This window comes from Aphelocoma coerulescens, chromosome 2 (assembly GCF_041296385.1).
Source record: "Aphelocoma coerulescens isolate FSJ_1873_10779 chromosome 2, UR_Acoe_1.0, whole genome shotgun sequence".
Taxonomy (NCBI): Eukaryota; Metazoa; Chordata; class Aves; order Passeriformes; family Corvidae; genus Aphelocoma; species Aphelocoma coerulescens.
Genome location: NC_091015.1, coordinates 92,014,410 through 92,037,079, shown reverse-complemented (window position 1 = coordinate 92,037,079; position 22,670 = coordinate 92,014,410). Strand labels below are relative to the sequence as shown.

General features: G+C 39.7%; 1 protein-coding gene across 2 annotated transcripts in view; it reads right to left on the bottom strand.

The window, feature by feature from the left end:
* CTNND2 (catenin delta 2) overlaps window positions 1-22,670 on the bottom strand; it is a 658,514-nt gene that overhangs the window by 240,975 nt on the left and 394,869 nt on the right. For both annotated transcript variants that reach the window (XM_069004021.1, XM_069004022.1), the window contains one exon: window positions 17,558-17,752. In XM_069004021.1, coding sequence (XP_068860122.1) covers window positions 17,558-17,752 — 195 coding nt within the window. The remainder of the gene's footprint in view (window positions 1-17,557; window positions 17,753-22,670) is intronic.

Genomic DNA, 22,670 nt, shown 5'->3' with positions numbered 1-22,670 from the left:
AGTGAAAAAGAGAAAATGTAATTGTATACTGACATAGCATACTCTTAAGCATTGTCACTCCATACAAGATGCTGCTACCTTTTGACAAATTATATGGGGAATTGCAAAAATACTCTACAACACCAACACTGCTGAAAACAAGAGCTTCATTGTAATGTTGATTGCTTTGCAAAATATTCCACAGTATTTCCTTCAACTTCTTTGCAAGACAGTTCAATGAAAATCATGATTGTTTTTAAATTATTTGAAAAGTTTTCTTTCTATTTTCTCCTTTGTCTTGTTATCAAAATAGGTATTTATATGAACTGAAACTGGCTGTCATTCTAACACCTACAAGCTTCTCAAGTCACTCTGATCCGTTTCTCAAATTATCTTCCTAGCAGACTGTTACTTCCTTTTGAATTTTATCACAATGAACACAGAAGTGCCATATTCAGAATATGACAATGAGATAAATCTATGACTTAAACATTCACAATTGAGCTTATTCGGACAGTGTTACCCGGATCAATTAAAAGAAAAAAAAAAATCCAAACAGCTAAAACTTTAGAAAAACTTCTACATCTAACTTGACTACAGCCACTGTCACTGACTGTAAAAGGGTTATGCTTTAGCAGACCTTTTTACACAATTAAGTGTATGTAAAACTGAAGCAAAGTCATCTTCTACCAATATACTTCTCTTCCTTAAACAAATCCCTTTGGTAGCCAAACCTGCTGACTGAAGTGTGGCTCTTTAGGCTATGGCAAGCTATTGAGATCTCCCTTCTATTTAGCTATTCAAACAGCAAAGCCAGAGTGATTATGTCTAATGAAACAAATTAAGAAGTCAATTTCCTCACCCAGCACAGTAAATCTTCTCTGAGCACAGGGCATCCAGAAGGCACATACCTGGACTGAACCAGAAAGAATTCACATACCAGGTACATTTGCATATGGTCATGCAACCTTTTCGCCTGTTTTTAAATTGAACACACCCCTTTCTCTAACTTTTGCATTTGACTCTCCTCTCAAATCCAAGTCAGCTACACTTTGACCAGAACCAGCTCAGTGTAGGCGAGATGACAAGGACAGGGGGTTTGCCCCAGCAAGGGAAGAGAGGGACAAGAAGGAATTGTGACAGTACTGTTTCTGGAGAAATGGGCCACTTTTCCCTCTCCCACCAGCCTGAGATCTGGCCTGGTTGAAGCAGAATCATGGTCAAGTCATGTTGTTGCCCCGGATCTACCGCTGACCCTATTCTTCCTCTACATAAAGGTAAAACCAAAAGTCATAACCACACTGTAAAGAAGCAGGTTAGTTTTGTGCAGCTTGAAGGTAAAGGGGTCCACAAAACCAGACCTTCTGCTCTTCCAAACTCCCAAAACTGACAAGGAGATTGAGATTAAAATCAAAGAAGCAGAAGGCCTCAAAAACTTACTTATCCTGTACTATGTCTTATGTAAGTGACCACCCACGAAAACACTACTTTCAATAGTGACTTCTCCCCTCACTTTTTAAGAACTTACATGGAAATTCAGTGGATTCTGAATGTCAGGTAAATTTCTGAAGCTCTGCTTGCTCCTTTTGCACTGGTCGGCCTCCCCACAGCTTCCTCCTGGGACTGCTCAGCACAGTGGCCTTGCAGAGACACAAGGAGAGGGTGACTGGCACCCAACCTCCCCTCCCAAGTGCCCTACTCCAGGCATACAGGAGGGCCTTGCACAGTCCATGACCTGCATCTGAGGCTGGCTCATGCTGGAGGGAGGGTCACAGCATTTACTCCCTGCTGCAGCCAGCAAAGACCCAGTAGAAAAAATTACATGCTCAGCTGTAGGCCAAAAAAACTCTGTAAGTTAACAACATTTTAAACTTCAACGTAAAAATGACCTTGTAAAGGAGAATCTTAATTTTGGGTTGAGAGAAGGGTTTCACTGAGAATTTCCGAAGTGAGAATTTTCCAAGTGAGCATTTCACACTGTGCAAATCGAGAACTACAGTCTCAGTGATGTCAGTTTGTCACCTAAAGATTTAAGATCTTGCTTTAATCTGTCATATCATTAATACCTTAAAGATACTGTATCATCTCAGCCCCTCACTACTCCAACCAAAATCACATACCCAGCACACAGAACATCTGGGGTACCACACAGACATTTAGTATGTTCTTACTAATGTTTGTCAAAGAGAAAGAAAAACCCCTGTCAAATATAATGAAAACCCTCCAAAGACCTGATACATGCCCTGATTATGGTTCTCCTGATTGCAGAAATTGCATATAGAAAAGACAGTCTTTATAATTTCCTTTGGCTTTTGCATAGTATTAACAAAGATATCACAACTTTTATATCAATGCTGATAATTTAGGTGTATCACTAAATACACTCATAGTCTCATAATGTGATACTCAGAAATTCACTTTCAGCTTTTGAATGTTCTTTTCACATCTGTGGCAGATGTCAGAAACAACTAACAAAATGTAAAAAGCAAGAACAAATTGATCTAGGCAGGGATAGTATTACACCATACCTGAGCATCTTGGGAGATCAAGTTTGCATATGAACTGCTAAAAAGTTCAGACTTGTCAGAAGCCAGAGTATATTTGCCCAGTTAATGTAAGAAGGATCAGACCCTCAGAAATAATAAATTCATTAATGAGAATTATCTTGCTATACCTCCTTGACGAAAATTACTTTGCTGATGCTGCTGTTTGATTTGTGGATATTACCTTGTAAAATTTTCCTCTTATTATTTGATATTAGACATTCAGTTCCTGTGCTAAACTTCTAGTTTCTTTCACAGACATTTCAAAATTATTTTCTTTCTTTTCTCCCTTCATTTTTTTCCTTCACTGATTTGCACTTGCAGTTGATTGATACTCTCACGTTATAGTTTAAAATTGGATCCCAGTAAGATATCTTTTCAGTGCAAGGTAGTCCACCATCCCTCCATGAATTCATAAATGATATAAATGTATTGCATTCTGTTGGTACCAAATCTACAGTAAGATTTATAAAGCAGATACTTTTCTCACCTAATATACCATAAAAATAACACAGTGCATTCTCTATCAATTAGGAAAAAACTCATCAAGCTTGGGATATGCAAACACTTTATCTCAAAATGCTGAAATGAGTGTTTAAAGGCATGTACCAGCCTTTTTGCAAAAGAAGTTTAATAAAATAGATGTTAATCAAGGTAGTAGCGAATTGGCAATCCAAAGGAACAAGCACAAACAATCAATCTTAATACTGTTCAAGATACATGGTATTATATATAACAATAATAAGTAAGAAATAATAATAATAATTTGCTTAGCAGTTACTTTTAGAAGCACTTTTCCACATGGGAAGTATAAAATTTTAGAGAAATACATGGTTGAGGGAAACTGAAAATATTTACTGAAAGGGGGGGAAAAAACCTTCCCTGTAATTGATATTAGCAACTACCTCTAAGGCTGTTAAGATTTGATAAAGGCACTATCATATCCTCTGCTCAAACTACACACACACACACACAAGGAATTTTGTACTTAAGACATGCAAAGTGAGAACAAAACAAAAAAAAAAAGCAAACACTGCAGGATTTCAAGATACAAGGCTCCAATTTTGATTTAAAATACTTAGGACCTTATGCAAATACCAACACCCCAGAAATTCTGTAGAAGTTGACAACTTTGCAACGTGACTTCTCACACTCAAAACAGGAAAAACACCATCAAAACTACTACAACTTTCTGTTTCTCTTGTTTTCCATTTGCTCCTCCCTCACTTCTCTGCACTCTTTATTTTGTCCTGTTTAGTTTACCTTGCAATGAAAATTCCAATCTCCCAATTCTCAGCCAGAGACAAATAAAAAGGACTTGTTAGCAAATCTGCTTTTTGCATCCTCATGAGATGGGCTTTTCACCAGCCAGCCAGCTTTTGCTTTCAAACCTAACCCTACCCACCTAAAATCAACCCTTTAGGGCTTCCAGGACTGTCCAGCTTTCTACAGATGCTCCTGTTCTGTGTAAACCCAGGGAAATACAACCTCCTTCCCTCCAGTCAGCTTCCCCATGCTCAGCTCAGTGCCTTAAACAGCTGGCCATGGCAAATAGGTCTTCCTTCTGTACAAGACATGTCTTTTAAGGGAACATAGCACAGTGTACAGGGGAAATGCAAGCAAACTAAAGAAATTGATACAGAACAGGATGGTGCATAGCAAAAAAGGCTTCTTTTCCACCCACGGACATGTTAGTCATAATTTCCTCAAGCACTGGTTATACCTGGCTGTCACACCTACTTGTAATTAGTATGTCTACAAGCTGGTACAAGTAGGTATTCAGTAATATTTTTATCATCAGATGTTTTCATGACATGGTGAAGAGGAAGCCCTTTTATCAAGACAACATCCTTGTGTCTATCAGATGCCATCACACAGGTAGCTGTTTAGCTGCTACGCTCCTACTGCTATGGGAAATACTCAGGGCCTCTGAATTATTTAACAGGCTCATTGCCATTGCTGGCAGCTGTAAAGTACTAATCCTAATGAAGGTCATAAACGCATTCAAAGTGAGTGTATGTTCCAACCATTTGCTACTTGATTCTTTCAAAACTCTTAAAATAATATTCTGACCACTGTAATATCTTCATGCCATTGATTTGCAGAATTCCTTGTTTTAGAGAAACCAAGGAAACATCACTTGTGCTCTGTATATTGTGCTTGCTAAGTCTTACAATACAGAAACTGACAATCTTTGAAGACTGAAGAACTGAACTTGCTGCTGCACTGAGGTATCCTTTCAGTTCCATTTCCTAGGAGTATTCTTAGATCTAACACTAATTGTAACAATAAGGCATTCCTTTGCTTAGAAACTGATGTTTTTCTATAATGCAGAAACAGTCAGTCAAAGAAAATACTGCTTCCTTGGTTTCTGAGCTACTCCTCTATTTACATTACAGCTGTTACCTGGTCACTTTGAAGGCTTTTGTCTATATTGTTCCACTTGAGTTTGCACATTCTCACATTGTGTCTTAGATTCCTTTTTTTTTTATTGGGGGAAGTTGTATAACTGCCACTGCCTAACCCTCAGCATAAGGCCGTATTTTCTTAATCACCAATTTAGACTTGGCATTTCTTTACCACTAATTATTTCACTTATGGCTTCATTAGGCAATTAGCTGGTGTCAATCTGAAATCACCTGGTTCCAGCAGGTTTGGCAATGGAAGCAAATGACCTTATGAATGAAGCAATCTATTAAGATTTTTGTACCTCTAAGCAAATTTTAGTGCAGAAACAGGTAGATGAATATTTCAGTGAGCAGCAATGGTGACAGAATTTGTATCTTAGAAACTTGTATTTCAGTTTAATAGATACAGTGGCTGAGTGAGTTCCTGTCCAAGCTTATCTGGCAACAGTGCTCAATGAGATGTCAGTGAAACCTGAAGTCAAAACTTGAATGCAGGCTCTTCCACAGCCAGGTTTGTCACAGGCTTCACTGCTGTGCCCAGTCTCACATCTCCACACCCATAACCTTCTCCAATCTATATCCTTCCCTCCAGTCATACTCCACCATGAGGTTCCAGAGTTACAGGGTGTCCAACACAGTAACACAGCCTCTATCTCAAAGGCTGTATCTCAAAAGCATACATAGCTAAAGAACCATTTAAAAATCCACATAGTCCAACAGGACACCAGGACTTTACACAGATATTAGAATTGCAACTATATATTTTCAATTTTTTCAGATTTCCAACTCAAAGCTGGAATGACTTCCTTCCTTTTTTACAACCAAACAGAGGAGAAGCCTCATTTTTCAAGTTATCAGTATTAAGAAATATAATACTCCTTTCCACCTCCAGGAACTGACTGCATTTCAAATCTGCCAGATTTTAATCTCACTAATATATGCAACTTTCATTCTCAGGCTCAGCTTCTACCATGTTGCAGTGATGCTGCTCCACGTAAAAAATGGTGCGTACACATAATGTGATAATCAGATGCCAACTTTGGCTGCTAAAGATGTTATTGCCAAGATCTTTTCTCAGATTATGCCTTCTCTCTCTGAGCTGCATCCCTCAGTTTAGGAAGAATGTGGTTTAATTAATTTGTTACATGAGCATTTAAGCAGAGAAATCAACAACTGCCCTCTCAGAATTTGACGTACTTAAATTCATCATGGGAAATTCCTGACTAGAGATAAAATTCAACCCTGAGCAATGGCATTTTATGAGACATACACATCACCTACCTCCTCTTTGCAGTACTACATGATTTCACATTCTGTGCGTGGGACAAAATGACCCAATCACAGCAAATCCACACAGACCACACTGCTGCACATAGATGAGCCTACTGCAACTAAATTTCTGCTTTCACTCCTAAAACAACCTTCTCTTGAAATTTCTGAAGTTTCCTGTCCATCTGGCCAGCATAAAACTGAACACATGGACAGAAGTCACAGTTAATATATAAAAAGATATATAAATAGTATGAGACAATAACAGATTAACAGACTGCACTGCATCATGCCACAGCCATCAAGCACACGGATATCTTCTCCTTCAGATTTTGACTCTTTCTTATTTAGGGCACTACAATCCTAGGCAGAAAAGTGGCTACCAAATGGTATTTCTTAGAACACCTTACTAAACTTCAGCTATTTTAATTAGTTGTTTCTACTCTGGAATAGTTGTTTTGTCATTAAGGTAATCACATTTGTGTTCCAGTTCCAGAGAATGCGATACATTCACCTGGAACATTAACCTAGCTTCTGCAAATGATAGTTTAAAAGTTGTTTGACACATTTAAGAAAAAACTACTATCATAAAAATGACATGTAAACTGCTGAAATGATGACAAAGGAATAGTTCTAAAAGTAGCTAGTCTTATATTAAAAAGAAAAAAAAAAAGAGTACATCTTGAGTAAAAAAAAATAAATAATGTGCTGGTAATTTTTAACAGTGCTTTAAATATAAATGATCCTCTAATAAAAGATTTAGTCATCTTAAAGACTTTATTGGGTAGTCACCTCAGGCACAGCAGTGTTTTTGTTCAGCAAAGATTTACAAGAATGAGATTTATGAAAGGTGTTTGAATTGAGTTTTTATTTCCTGAATGACAACCTTGCATTTCTATGCAACACCAAAGTACATAAATGGGAATGGATGTCCTGCATCACTAAATCTTATGCGATGAGTCTTTAAACAGAGACTACACCTGCACAGTAAACAGATGACAAATACACCTACAGTTTCTGGCACAAACACTGTATTTTCTCAGCAGAGGCAGATAAGATTTACAAGGTATATACTCCCCTGAGCAAGAATTTATAATCACAGCTCTCCCTCAATAGATGGCAAAAGTCAAGGGGCACCTGAGAAATGCTCAGACATGTTACAAGTCATTTTTCTATTAAAAAGGGGAAACAGAAGCATTAGAGAATACATAGAACAAAATACCAGCCTCTGGAGGTATTGTGCTCACGGGACAGAGGAAAGAGGTCATGGATACCAACCTTTCATTCTAAAAGGTTTCTAATTCTGAGTGGAAAAATCTTGTCTGTCTTCATATGAGTGCATTTCCTCTACGGAGCCCAATCACGGGCTCAGTACTTTGAAACTACAACTATCTTATTTGGAGAAATTCTTCTGCACTGTAAGGGGGATATTGCTTTCAGATTACAAAGGTGATTCTGCAGAGTTTTAACCTCTGGCCACCTCCCTCTCCATTCCTGTCCACAGGATACTGCTGAAGTTGAAAGCAGCGTATTTTGTTATTCCCCTGCCAAAATTTTAACAGGAAGGAAATAAAACAGAAAATTCTTTCTCAGAGAAAATTACACTTTTCAGGAAAAAATCACCTAAAGACACATACGCAAGACTGTAACACAGGTAAGACTATATGAGAGAACCGAGATCTGTCAAATGAAATGGGATTATGACTTTGTGTTGCTTTGAGGTGATTTGTTATTCTTTATACAGATTACTAAGGTATTTTCTGCTCAATTTAGTTTGTACTGAAGATTTGCTCCCCGCTTGCTTCCTATAATTCTCTCTCCCAAAACAATGTTATCAAGTGGATGTCAGTTAGGAATACAGGTCTATTATCACAACATTACCAAACTGAAAGAGATGCAGCCGTAGGAATAATTTTTCTTTTTAATTTCTCTGAAAACATTATGTCCTATAGCTAGAACTCCATGCTGTGTGATTTATCAGCATGATCCTCAATTAATCTGCAGCTGTGCCATCACAGCACATCTATGCACAGCACATCAGCTTGTGACAAAACAAAACAACCTGTCCCCCAACCAGAAAAAAGCCACCACCTAAGCAGAAAGAAGAAATATTTGGTATTTATAACCTAACTCTTTTAAATCAGGAAGAATAAAAAAATTAAATACAGATTTGAGAAAGGACAAAGGGTTTAATCCAAATGGGGCAAGTGAAAGCTAATTTTTGTGTTGCTTATCCTTTTCCCCATAACTGACAATTTTAGAGACAAATAAAGAAAAATATATTTGAAAACAATGTTCCCTTTTTCTTTTAAATCAAATACTTGTAATACAGGAAAGAACATGTAACAGGTAACTTTTCATTAACACCTAGATGGCATTCTGAAATTAATTACTATACCAATGTACTCATTGGTGTTCCTTGTAAGAACCTGACAACATCTAACTGCATGTATACAGGATTTTTTTTTCCTCTAAACCCCTTGAGATTCCTTTTATTCATTAATCTGAAGTCTATGGAATTACAAGTGATACATCTGGCTAATCAAATTCCAGTTCCATGCTGAAAAGCTACACGTAACACAACCTGAGAAAGGATAACTGTCCCTTAACTGGGCTATAAAGTGCCCTTTGGAAACTGCCATTGGTGATATGCAAGGACCAGACTCAAGCTTGTGAGTCCCAAAGCTGAAGTTACGTTTGCACACCTTTTGTGTGCAGAAAACTGTGAACTAAGCCCTCTGTATGTGATTCGTCATGACGTTAAAATTGTAGTCCCTCAATGTCATTTTACATAGTCTCATTTTATTTCATGCTGTGTTCATTTTCTAAATTTTCTTCAGCATGTGTAAATCATAAGACAGCTTCAGTGATTTGCAACAGCTAATAACAAACAAGTTACCAAGGGGCTATCAAAAAGATATGTCTCCAAGTAAAGTTTAAAAAAACACCACTCATATTTGTTTGCGATATCATCTGAATTTGAGTATCAAATGCAAGGTGCAGAAAACCCCTGGTATGAATACAGGTTGGGAGATGAAGGAATTGAGAGCAGCCTTGCCAAGACGGACTTGGGGCTCAGCACAAGGAAGACATAGACATGTTAAAGCTGGTCCAGAGGAGGGCCACAGAGGTGGTCAGAGGGCTGGAGCACCTCTCCTGTGATGGAAGACTGAGAGAGTTGCAGTTGTTCAGCTTGGAAAAGAGAAAGCTTTAGGGAGACTTGAAAGTGTACTTGAAGGGGGCCTGAAAGAAAGCTGGAGAGGGACTTTTTAGTGGGGTTGTTGCAAGAGCACAAGAGGCAATGGTTTTAAACTGAGAGAGGCTAGATAGAAGGAAGACCTTTTTTTTTCACAGTGAAAGTGGTGAGGAGCAAATGGAACAGGTTTCCCAGAGAGGTGGTAGATGCCCCATCCCTGGAGACATGCAAGGTCAGGTTGGACAGGGCTCTGAGCAATGTGGTCTGGTTGAAGATGTCCCTAACTATTCCAGAGGGGTTGGACTACATGATCTTTGGAGGTCCCTTCCAAACCAATCTATTCTATGATTTTATCATTCTGTTTTAAACTATTTCATAACCATTAAAAAAAACCAACAAATTTAGAAGGTCAAAAGATGAAGATTTAAAACCTTAAAAATGGTTCAAGAACAGTTTATCTGTAAAAGCACACAGAAAAACACTATCAGTTTTTGATACACACAACTACAATAAAGTAGCTTAATTATTCTTGAAAGAAGAGTCAATCACTCTGAAGGATTCAGACATCTAAATTTTTCATATATCGAATTTCTGAGTACTGGAAAATTGCTTCACAATACGAAAAAAATCTTCACATTGAAATAATGACTTCTAAAAATATCAACTATATCCACTACTTTATTACATACCAAGACAAATATTTACAGTCTTGTCAAGGTGATGCACTTTGGCTCAATTCATGCATCCTTTGTAGCCTCATTCTCCTTTTGTACAGGACAACAAAGGAGGTAAGAGACATGACAAAATGTTGAGAATCAAAGAAAGGCTAAGCTGGACCAACCAACACAAAAAACATGGAGCAAATCAAGTCCTTGGGTATTTCAAAGCAGCATTAAGCAGCCCATGCAACATCCTTCTCCATCCTTGCTGTAAAAAACTGTTAAAAAAAGTCCTTGGACCTACTCAGCAATTACTGTTCCCACAGACTGCTGGCTCCCTTAGTGGCAAGGCAGGGCTATCGGGCAGGAGAGCAGCACTCCCTCCTGGCACGAGGCAAGGTCTCTGCCCCACTGTGCTGGCTGCAGAGGGAAGGCAGGGCAGAGGCAAGGACATGGTGGCTAGTGCAGCTTTCCAGAAGCTGCTCCACAACGCCAGACTTCTGTCTACCAGGTCAGTGAGACGGAAGTTTGAAGAAGTTAGGCCTTTCCTATAGGGAAGGGGCCCCCAGGGAGCAGGGGCAAATGACATTAGAACCTGGCTCTGAGAACCTGGACTGCCCTGCTTCACTTGAGCAAAGCAAATGAGAAGAGGAGGAGGAGGAGGGAGATCAGAGCCATTTAAATACCCCAAGAAACAAAACTAGCAACCTCTCCTCCCTGCAACAAAACAAACCCAAACTAAGAGTACAATCAGTTTTGTATGGGCTGTTCCTGCCTGGGGCAGAAAGAAATGGGGAATTGGCTTCTCCCTCTCTACTTCTCCTTTAGGTCATGAATAGAGACATGCTCCTCACCACAGACACCTCATCAGACAGAACAAGGAGGCAGCTTATGAGAAAGCCACCAGCCCAGTGACAAAAGAAGGACCAAGTTTTCTTGTACACTTTCTCCTTGGACACTGCTTAAACTCTAGGACAGCAAAAGCCCAGGCCAAGTGCAGCAGACATGAAGCAGCAAACACTGCCACTGCCACCTGGGTCCTCTTCCCATCCCTGCAGCAGTATCTAGTCCAAGAAGAAAGACTGGACTCCAGAAGCAAACACTGCTTCTACCCTACTAAAGCAAGACACGCCTTTACAGGAGAAAGGCGACATTACCAGGAGCAGCACTTGAGATAAGGCATCCCTCGGTGCAGACTCTTCCTTCAGCAAATGAAGCATGAGGCAGGAGTGGGATGGAAGGCAGAGAAGAGGACATGATCATCTGTCCAGATACACAATGGCAATTCTCACCTTGGGCAGTTTTTCCTGAGCCACATCACAGGACAATGAAATATTGTGTTTTTCCCTGCCATGGGCAAATAGCCAGGAGCAACAGATAACTCTTTCCTTTGAAAAGCAGCTGCCTTGGCTGTCCACAGCTCTCCTGTCAGCATTCTCCCTCCACACAGAAAGCCAGCTTGCAAATAGGCATGTTTCTGTTTTGCACCTGCCACCACAAATTCCACAGGCCTCTTCTCTTGGATCGGTAGTCTCTGCCATGGTGCCCAGGAAGTGGTGCAGCCTGTGGCAGCACAGCTTTTGGTAACAGACAGTTTTAGAGGTGCTGGTACACTGCTGGAACCACCTAAGCATCAGTGGGAGGAATCTCAGGGAATTGCCTGAAAGAATGGAGGCCATCAGAGAAGCCTGAGGGCAGCCTGGCAACTGCCTGCATGCACAGGACATCAGGCAGCTTTGAAGGAAGCACAAGAAGTGCTGCAGGAGTGCACCTGCCATAAACACCTTCCCTGATAGGTAACCCATTGCAAGAGCATGCCTCATAATCCCTTCAAATCCCACACTAAGCGACTCTTCAGAGAAAATACAAACTTTTACTGCCTACCCTACTACTGTCCAACTTTCTTTCAATAAATCCTTCCTTTCAGGCCTCTCTTGAATTTCAGCAGTATCAATCACAGACACTACTCCTCATTCTCCTAATGCTCTCAGAAGGGTCTTTGCAGCACCTTGCATGCCCTGTCCTCATCAAGGAGGCTGCTCAGCTCCGTGCACCCAGCACTGCAACGAGCACCAAGTGGTCGCGTAACCACATAAAGCTGCTGGACTTTGAATTCCATTCAAGTATGACTGAATTGCATCACTCTGCCTTCCCCATGGTGACCTTCAGGGGACTGAGACAGAGACCATTCTCAGCTAGTGCATCCTGAGAGAATCTCTAAGCTTTCATCATGGCTGCCAGGGTTCCCCTGATGCCAGTGAGATGCACATATCCTTCACAAAGCTGAGGAGGGCAGGTTCATTCCTCCGGTGCAATTGCTGGTTCATCCTTGTCACTTGTGCACAGTTGGGGTCAAAAATATTCTCCTGCAGCCCCTGAAACCAATGAGTGCTCTTAAATCATAAGTACTCTGCAGGTTTTAAGATCTAAATGTTCACAGCTCACCAGCTGCACCAGTGCTTTAAGCAGCAACACTTATCTGATAAGTCTCTGTTCAGAGAGTTCAGAACAAGCACAGCTCTCCCATTTCTCATCCCTCCCTCCCAGACCACTGGGGACAGCACTCTTCCAAGGCTTTTACAAACTTTATCTGGAAATTACATCATTTTAAAGAAGAGGGCTCATCTGTTTCTCTGAGGGATCACAATAGAAGCATGTGATGACAACTGTTCACTCAGACTCCACAGCTGCCAAAGCAGTGTTCCTGAGCTGCAGGTCAGCACCGACAGCCCAGAATCAGAGCAGTGAGGATGCTTTGTCTTCAAGGCAGCTACAGAAATCCCAGGCTTGCAAAATAGTGTGATTTTGCCTGTTTTGCCTGGTTTCATGTTTGATGTGGATTAAATGTCAAAAACTATAGATTAAACCTCTAATCTGAAATTCTACTTCTGCAAATAAGCAAACAATCACTGATTCTGTGTGCCACTCTGGCTGAAAGGCAACCCTTCCTCCGTCTTAATTAACAGCCCTCCTCAAATTCCACCAGTGCTCAAGTAAATATCCCATCAAATAAGCTTATCTCTACTATATGAATAATTCAAGACCTTTAGGTTTATGAGGAAAATAAGTAACCAACCTGCTTGAACAAAAATTATTTGTGTTATTTAGCTGGGTTACAAACACAAGCTGTAAGTTGCTATTCAGGAAATAAATTAATTTGCTTTTTGTATTGTGTCTGAGTACTCCCTCCAAGCATATCCTTTCAGGATTCCCATTTCAAAAGTAGAATTTCACACTTACTGCTACTTTCAGTGCAAAAGTTTGGGCTGGTACTTCTTATATATGAGAGAAGGCATTACTCTTTGAAGACCAAAAGGGATTGTTAAGTAAAAGCTTAACAAGCAAAAGAGGTTTTACAGCTACTGCTGTCAAATTTGAAACATTATTTTTAGGTTAGACAGCATGACAGTAACACACCCAGTTATGATTTACACCGCAGGTACAGTCTGGCAGGAGAATGGATCAAGACTAGACCTGGGGAGACGAACTTGGGAGTGTTTGTGGACGAAAAGCTCAACATGACATGGAAATTTGTGCTTGCAGTCCAGAAATACAAACGTCCTGGGCTGCATCCAAAGCAGCGTGGCCAGCAGGGGGAGGGAGGGGAGTCTGTCCCTCTGCTCTGCTCTGCTGAGACCCCACCTGCAGTGCTGCATCCTGCTCTGGGGGCCCAGCACAGGAAGGACATGGACCTGTTGAAGCGAGTCCAGAGGAGGCCACCAAGATGATCAGAGGGCTGGAGCACCTCTCCTGTGAGGACAGGCTCAGAGAGCTGGGGTTGTTCAGCCTGGAGAAGAGAAGGCTCCAGATAGAACTTAGAGCCCCCTTCAGTACCTAAAGAGGGCCTACAAGAGCTGGAGAGTGACTTTTCACAAGAGCATTAAGTGATAGGACAAGGGGGAATAGACTTAAACTACAAGAGGATAGGTTTAGATAAGATATTAGGAAAAAATTCTTTACTGTGAGGGTGGTGAGGCACTGCAACAGGTTGCCCAGAGGAGCTGTGGACTCCCCATCCCTGGAAGTGCTCAAGACCAGGTGGGATGGGGCTCTGAGTAACCTGGTCTAGTGAAAGGTTTCCTGCCAGTGACAGGGAAGATGGAATGTGATAATCGTTAAAGTCTCTTCCTACACAAACCATTCTGTGATTCTATGAAGAATTCATCCTGCCCCTATCTAAAGCTGTAAAGGGAGATGTTCAGATATGTTTTGTACCTTTTGCAGTATGTACTGCAGAACTATCAGCATGCATTTCTTTTTCAAGTGAAATACAAATACAAAAACTATAAACCAAAACATCACCCAAAAACCAGTGAGTATATAGAAAAGACTTAATTTAGTTTACCCCACAGAGAAATTTTAGTTTATTGAATTTTGCTTACTGAAGGTTCATTCACCTAGAAGATGAAAAACTCGTGAGAGGGCTTTATTCTTAGTTGTGTAAACATTTTTGAATGTAGTAGGTATTTAAGGGCTCACAAAAGAGAAAGAGGTGATGTCTACGTTAAGTAACTATTCTTGGTTACTTTTCCAAAATAAGTAAAATTTTCAAATTCAGGAATAATATTCTTTAAAATCAAACAAACAAACCCCCAAAAACCCAAACCAAACCAAAACCAAAAAAACCCAAACAAAACCAACCAACCAACCAAAAAAAAAACCAACACCAAAAAACCTCAAAAAACCCATTAAAAATCTCCCAAAAGCCCACAAAGTACAACAAAACTAAAAGAAAACCCAACCAACCAAAAAAACCCCCACAAAAATCTAAAAAATGTAAATGGTTTGCAAGTATAATTAACTTAATTTTTATTTCCAATGGGCAGTGTTAGCTGCAGAGAAAAAAATATCCAGGTTTTGGATAACATCTTTAGACTAAGTTTGCCTTCCCTTTTTTTTCTGTCAGATGTGGAAAAGCATGCAACATCTTCATGAATAAATCTATTTTTGTGATAGACAAAGGGTGTGAACTATGGTCGACAAAGGAGTGCAGTAAAGTCTGAAAGTTCCCCACTCTGCCATAACTCATGCACACAGAATATACAGGCCATGAAGCCTTGGCACGTATCTTCATGAAGTACACAGTTATCTACACCCCTCATATCTTACACCAAATAGCAATCTAGTCCTAAAATAAAAAAAAAAAAAACACAAACAAAAATGTTGGGGTTCCTCCCCCCTGCCATGGGGTCCTGGGAGAGGGGACCCTGGGGTAGAGGCACGGCCTAGGCACAGGGTCTCCCTGCTCCCTGGTCACATGTACCCTAATCCTGTTCCCCTTTGGTTGTTTTGTGTTCCCCTGTGTGGGGAGGACCCTGGCTGTCCCATGATTGCTCAGTTCTTCAGCAGTCCCTCGGCCAGGTGGCTGGAGAATAAAGATCTCTGAAACTTCTATCAAGAATCTCTCCCTGTTTCTTTCCATGGGCCTCGCTGTCTAATGCAGGTTGCAGGAGACCCCACTGCAACACAAAAAAACCAACCAACCAAAAAAAACACTTAAGAAAACCCAGTAAAGGAGAAAAAATATGTGCAAACTTCACTTGAACTCCTTTCCCTCCTTTCTGTTAATTTGAAATAAATTGTATGGTCTCCCTCAGAAAGGATACGTTCCTATTGGTATATGTGCCAGAGGCAGGAGTCTGAGAGCTGATCCAATCCAGATCAAAATTCCCTCTGAGTGCTGACAGCTCTTCAGCCCAGCTGTGTGAAAGGCTGACAGCATCTGCAGCTGACAGCTACCAAGAGAGCAACAGAGTGATTGGCCTGGCACACATCCATCTGCTTTCATCTCCCCTGACCCTGATAATAGGGGTGCAAGGGGGAAGGCAAGGGAGGATCAACCCAACACAAAGCTGGACTGACGGGGTCTTTCTTCAGAGTGAGCCTGCAGCAATGTTCAAATCCATATCCCAAGCAGCAAAACAAAACGCACCTTCACAGGACATGTTTCTTCTACCCACCTCACCGTGGGTTTTTTACAGTTTTTTCTCTTTCCTTCTGAAAACCCACCTTCATGTGTAACCAACTAACATACTGTGTCTCAGTTTAATTCACTGTAATTGTTATCTGTGTTGACTAGGTTTCCTTCCTTAGAGAGGTGTTGTGAACAGTACAGTCACAAGACAGCCTGCCACTTCAGCACAGACAACCAAGGGATATTTTGCAAGCAAAACAAGAAACCCTCTTCAAGGCATGCCAGAGAAAGAGAGCATCATATATGCAATATGAGGTGGCCACAAGTGGAACAGGAGGCTTTAAGTTCAATAGAAACAGTAGTTTCAATCGCTACCACTGCTTTCACTGCTCACTGCTGTAGGCAGAGGTTTTGTCCCCTTCATACAAAGAATACTAGTTTTTCCTCATATACATGTGTGACTCTACACAAAACATAGGACTATGGTAGTTTCTTTAACAGGAGGAAAATGGTGCAATGGTGCTCTTCAAAAAAGCATAAAGCTGTTAGAGGTATTTTGCTAGATAATTCTCTGGCTAAATTTCCTTTTAAAGATTTCCTCTAGTATTCTGAACACCCAAAATTTGCATAAGGCAGTAAGACACACAAAAACTGCCAGCTTTTCCCTTGGAGAAATGGGTTTTTAAAAGAAGTTTAAAAAATTGTTTTAAAAGAAAGCACAGTATCTTGCTCTGAAAAGTGCACTTAACGTTTCCCCGATGAAAATAGGAGTAAAAATGGACATAATCTTCCCTCTTTGATCAACAGAGTAAAGATGAAACACCAGAAATACTTACAATTCCTAAGGCAAGTTTCTTCTACATCTGCTTTAGGCTATTTTGGCTGCAGCATTTATATACTCTAATTATTTTGTGCATTAAATACCATAAATATCCCTGTTGATTTTTGATCTATTTGTGGGTTCCAACAAATTCCACAGCTGTATTTCATTTGGTTGAGAGGACATTTTGCAAGTAAGACTTGTACACCAATGCATTTCAGGGATAATCATTATTATTTATGGATAAACCAGTGATGCTAACAGTTTTTTCCTATGTTATAGTTCAATTTTATGTCTGTGTACCTATACCAAAGCATACATCTGTGGGAGAGAGGAAGAACATTTACTTATGATTTACTTTGAAAGCAAGTGATCACTTTGCTTCATGTGGCAGGAACTCTGCAGTCCATTTGCAACACAAAAAATACCTTAGTAAAAAAAAAAAAATCCTAGCAATTTCTTCAGAGACAACAGATCTTTCTCCAAGACAATACACCAGATTAACAGAAGTCTTTTCTGTCTCCTCATGAGTAAGCCCCCTCCCCAAATTAGCTTAACCTACTGTACATGCAGCACAACATTAAGTATTTCTCTATTTTGTGCATGTATTTGGGGTTCTATTGATAGCTGCCATCTGCAAAAGGTATTTTATTTGACTGGCATGCACAGAATACATTTGGTTAAGCATATCAGAAAGAGAAGAAGAGTTAGTACCAGAGAGTAAGTTACATATCTCAAGAAGACAGTCATGCAGGTTACATCCACCTACCTGTACTAGTGCGATATGTGCCTGTGTGTGCTGGTTGCAGAGGGTCCCCCTGACTCTGGCTGAGACTCCTCATAGGGGGCTTCTGATAAACTCTGTCTTCGTAAATAGGATCTATATGGTGTTCTGGAGACTGCAGTGCCCTTAACTCGGAGCCAAGGTGGCTGTGCTGGCTGCTGTAAGATGCCCGAGACCCAGCTGCAAACAGATTTAAAAGAGACATTTAAAAGAGAGAAAACAAGGGACAAATGCAGGATCTGACTATTAAAATTTTACTTGAAAGTAGCACTTAAACACAAAAAAAATTCCCAAACAAAACTAAGTAGTAAGTGTTTTCAACATGCAAATACAAATAGCAAACAAGCGCAGCAACAGGTCCAGTTAATCACTTTAGCTGCATCATCCAGCTGCCTGCATCTACATCAAAATCTCATTTCTTCCAAGGAAAATACGTATTTTGGCGAGATAGATATCATGATTATCATCTCTTCTTAAACAGAGACCAAAGAACCCACCTCCTCCTCTCAAAAAAAAGAAAAAATACCCCACCCGCCTCCCCCAAAAATCCCAAACCCAATCTAAACCCAAACTAAACCCAAACCAATCCCTCCTCCCCCCACCAAAAACCTCAAACAAACAAAAAAAGGCAAAAGCTGTGCAACCCAGGAATGTCCTCAGCTAAACGGGTCCAAGACTGAGAGAGGTAGGAAGGTTGGGGAGAAAAGAGCAGCAGCAGACAGAACAAGTTTCACATGTTACACTCATATCTGAAGATCTACAAATGAAGTAAGCTGGAGTTGATGAATGGATGTAGTTTTACATGAAGGCTGATCTTTCGGTTGCTTCACTGAAGTGCAATAGAATGGTTGTGCCTGATCAACATTTTGTCTTCAACACTTCCCAAAAAATCAAGTTGCTAAGACTTTCTACAATTTAAATATCCTCTGAGGGTGAATAAATTAAACACGCCTCCTGAAAAAACTATTTTAAGGATACAGCTTATTTCTTTTCTTTCGGTAAATAACAAGATCAAACGGGATTTTATTAAAACATTTTCTTACTGTACTATTAGTTTCTATTGGAACATTTGAAAAAAGAGATTTGTATACTTCCAGCTGTGATTGAAGTTGTCACTTCAATACTTTTGCCACTTAGGTACTTCAGCTCTGTGGTCTGTTATCAAGATTGGCAAGGAGAGTCACAGGGATGCCATGCCAACATCACACATTTTGAAGGTAAGAATAAAGTAAGTAGGCAATAAATATGCAAGTAACACTTGGCAAATGTCACAAAGTAGTAACACACTACTTAAATGTTTAGAAAAGCAATCAAAGATACAAGTGTTACAGCCCCTGCTGCTTGTTCTGTGAGGCTGAAATCCTGGATGTAGGTGATGTACAAGCTAAGCCAGTGGAACCGCTCAGACCATGGGTGTAGCCATTCCTGCTGAAAGCCTCTGCCACAATCATTGTGTTGGCAGTGGTTTTGCTGCATAACCAGACACTAAATACTTTTAAAATGCAAGGCACAGACATGAAGTAAGGTGAGATAGCAACATAGGATAGAAATGAGAAATATACACAGATACAACATTACTTAAACTTTAATACAAATTATCTGGAGAAAAGAGTAATTTATTCATTTTCCTTCTTCTAATCAGCTTGTGCCATCGTGTTTTCTTCTGAATTTTTCAACATTCATGCATGTTTTCAGTAGAATGCCCTATTTGCATATTTTTCCCTTCAAACATTTTTCAGGCTGACTTGCCATTAGCACACTGCTGAAAGTAATTCTGTTGCTCCCCTTACTAGAAAGTCTGCCAAGAATCCCGAAGACATATTTTATCTCTAACTACAGCAATTATCCAGAAAGTTGATATTACTATTACAGAATTAAATTCTTCATGGTCTACATTTTCAAAATGCTCTTTAGTCCTGCACTCTTGAGACTGATTCTCAGAATAGCTGAACTACTCCCACCAAGGTCTAGTATCCTTCAGAGTTGCCTGAAAAACAGCCTGTTGTGATTATGTCCAAATTTCAATGCATACTTGATTCAATCTGTATTCAGAAGAAAAAAAAACAGAAAAAAAGAGAAGATTTCAGACATTCAACAGAGAATCAACAAACCAGGCTTGCTACAGAATAAAGAATTACAACCCATTCTAGCAGCACTACAATTCTTTTGCCCACATATGAGTTAACAGTGGTTTTTGAACAATAGATTTTCTTCCTAATCCATCTTCCTGTAAACCAAAAGATTTTTCCCATTGAACTCAGTAGCAGTATAACCCAGATATCAACATGTTTTCAAACTGCTATGGTAATCTTTGGGTGAGGTGGGCTTAATTTAATTTCCTTCATACTCTACCAATATTTCTGCATCTGCAAGTGCTGATACTAGTGTAAATAGAAGCTTAATATTAGTTTATTATGCTAATATTAAACAGAGATTTATTTGCAAACTACGCATATAATTAAGAGTCTAACACTACTGTACTAAACAGTAAGCACATGTATAATCAGAGAAACTTCTTGACTAAAACACATAACCAAACTGATTTGACTGAAAACAGTTAAGTGGCAATCTAAAAACAATTTGAAGGTATCTGAGTAACAACATTATGACTGAACATCCCCCCAAAAGTTCAAGAGCTAAAACACTGTGAAGTTAAAACCCTCTAACCTTTCAAGAAAATGAAGATGTCAACAGGTAACTAAAATATTTTCATTTTAGAAACAAAACCACTCTCGAATCTCAGAAATTGAGGCCATTTTTAAAGCATGTCTCTTAAACACCTTTAGCTTCAAGCAAAAATGATACTTTTCTACATGCAATTTTACTACACTCTTTCCAAATTATCAGATATCAATATTTAAACACAAAATACTACCACCCTTTAAGGTTCTTAAATCTAGTTTAAAAGACAATAAATCAGAAGATTTATAGAAAGATGTAACCCCATCATAAATTTTAATGTTTCTATTAAGTTGATATTTAAAAAAATACAACAGCAAGTGATTTAAGTTAAAATTTCTTTTCAGTTGCTCTTAGAAGTTTTTCTATGTATTAATTTATTCAAGTCTCAACTGAGGAGCAACAGGTTTTTATTGCATATTTTATTTAAATATTAAAATCAGCAATCAACTAGTAGCTGTTATACCAAGAGTTACATCCATGAAAGGTCACACAGGTAACTTATGGATTTCAGACAACTGAATCCCACCTCATCTACACACTCAGCCCTCCATCATAGTCTGCTGCTTTGGAAGGCACTGGAGAGACAGTTGAGATAATTGATCAAAACAAAAACTGTGAACTCAAAGAACTGATGTCACTGAGAAGGAGAGAGGTGTGACAGGCCTCCTGCCAGTATCCTGGGTTAGCAGCAAACAGCTACATCCTTTCCTAGTCCAAGCTGCAAGCTGATCTGTACCACTGCCTTCGAAAATACTTGAATTAAGGCTGTCTGAAGCTCACAGAGGCTGGAAAAGCAACAAGGTCAGAATGGAAAAGCAGCAATCAATGTACTACTAAGAAGCAATAAAACATAAGATTACCAAGGCCCACGAGCACTCTCGCATTAAGGAAGCTCAGCACCCTCAGAAGTGGTTTCCCTAAACTTGGAGGGATCATGAATGCATGGCTTACCCTGAACTGCACTTGTCCAAACCCTCTTCTTAACCAGCTGCTATCCCTTCACCCCACTAATAGCACGGCCCCTCTCTGGGTTGCCTGAAATCAAAGCAGTGATGTGAATCAAGGCCACACACCTTTCTCCTACGTACTCTGAAAATGGACTCAGTTCCACTCCCTGGCCAGTCCACCCTGACAGCAAAGCTATTTTTCCTTCAGAGAAGCATCAGGCCTCAAGCCCGCTCACAGACAGGTCTATGCTCAAGTTCAAAGAAAATTCATTATTAAACTTTCAGTCCTGCAAGTCGTTATTTACAGATGATGTATCCAGCACTTGAGAATATCCAGAACTCTCATGATCATGGTGGTGAAGAAGTGGGGTAGTAGAACAATCAAAAAAAAAAAACCAAAAAAAACAAACCAAACCAACCCAAAACCACTGAGAAGAACAAAACCATTATTCAGGGGTTCAAGAAACCATCCATTCATTAATTACTCCAACGGTCCAACCTTGTTTAACAAAAGACTGAAATTATTTGATTGCATTGCCAGAGATGCATCCCACCAGAAGGTATATAGATTATACAGCTCTAAAAAAAGCTGTGAGAAGGCACCAAATAAGGAAAAAAAAATTGTTAAATTTACTTTTTTGAACAGAAACTGATTAAGCACAAAAGCATACAGTAAGGAGAGTCTTCTCTGTCTTCTGAAGGCTCCAAGACTGAAAGCTGAAAGCAAGTGGAATGCCCCTTCTTCTGCATCACTGTGGAGCATTTAGAAGTAGTCTGAGGTCAGGTTCACATGAGTCCCCAGCCAGGTGAACTGGATTAGGGTAACAATGATAACCTAGAATCCTCAGGATGAAAACACACATTCCTACACGTGGTATTTCCTCTCTTCCCACATTCAAGAGGGGCAATAGAAAGAACACGTGAAAAGCGCAGTTCTACCAAATTGGAACAAAAAGTCAATCTCCACTCTTTACACTTGAAAAATGCCCACCCTACTAGCTAAATTTCTTCATGTTAGTTAGACGTCTTCCCCAGTAGTATAGGGAAACAATTGTTTCCTAGGAAAATGCTCTTTTTTGACAGTCTCACTTTCCACAGGAAGAAAGATACTGTAATCAGAGAAGCATAACATGAGAGAAATACATAAAATAATCCCTAATTGCTCTTCAGAGCTGGTGCAGGCTGTTAAGAGAATAAATACAACAGACATGTTTGAGTGACACTGCTATTCTGACAGTTTATGTCAATAAAGTAAACCAATATATTGGCAGCATTTGCCATTTCAAGAAACTAAAGACATTAAGACTACTGAAAAAAAAATGGATCACTTTGCGTATGCTTTCCTACATCTTGAACAGTTTTTATTTGTGCCCCTTGTGAAAGCCTTTATAACCTGTCATCCTGCCTTGCTGCAGCCTTAAGAAGAAGCCCTACAAAATCATGATACGCTCTAAACATCTCTAATAGCA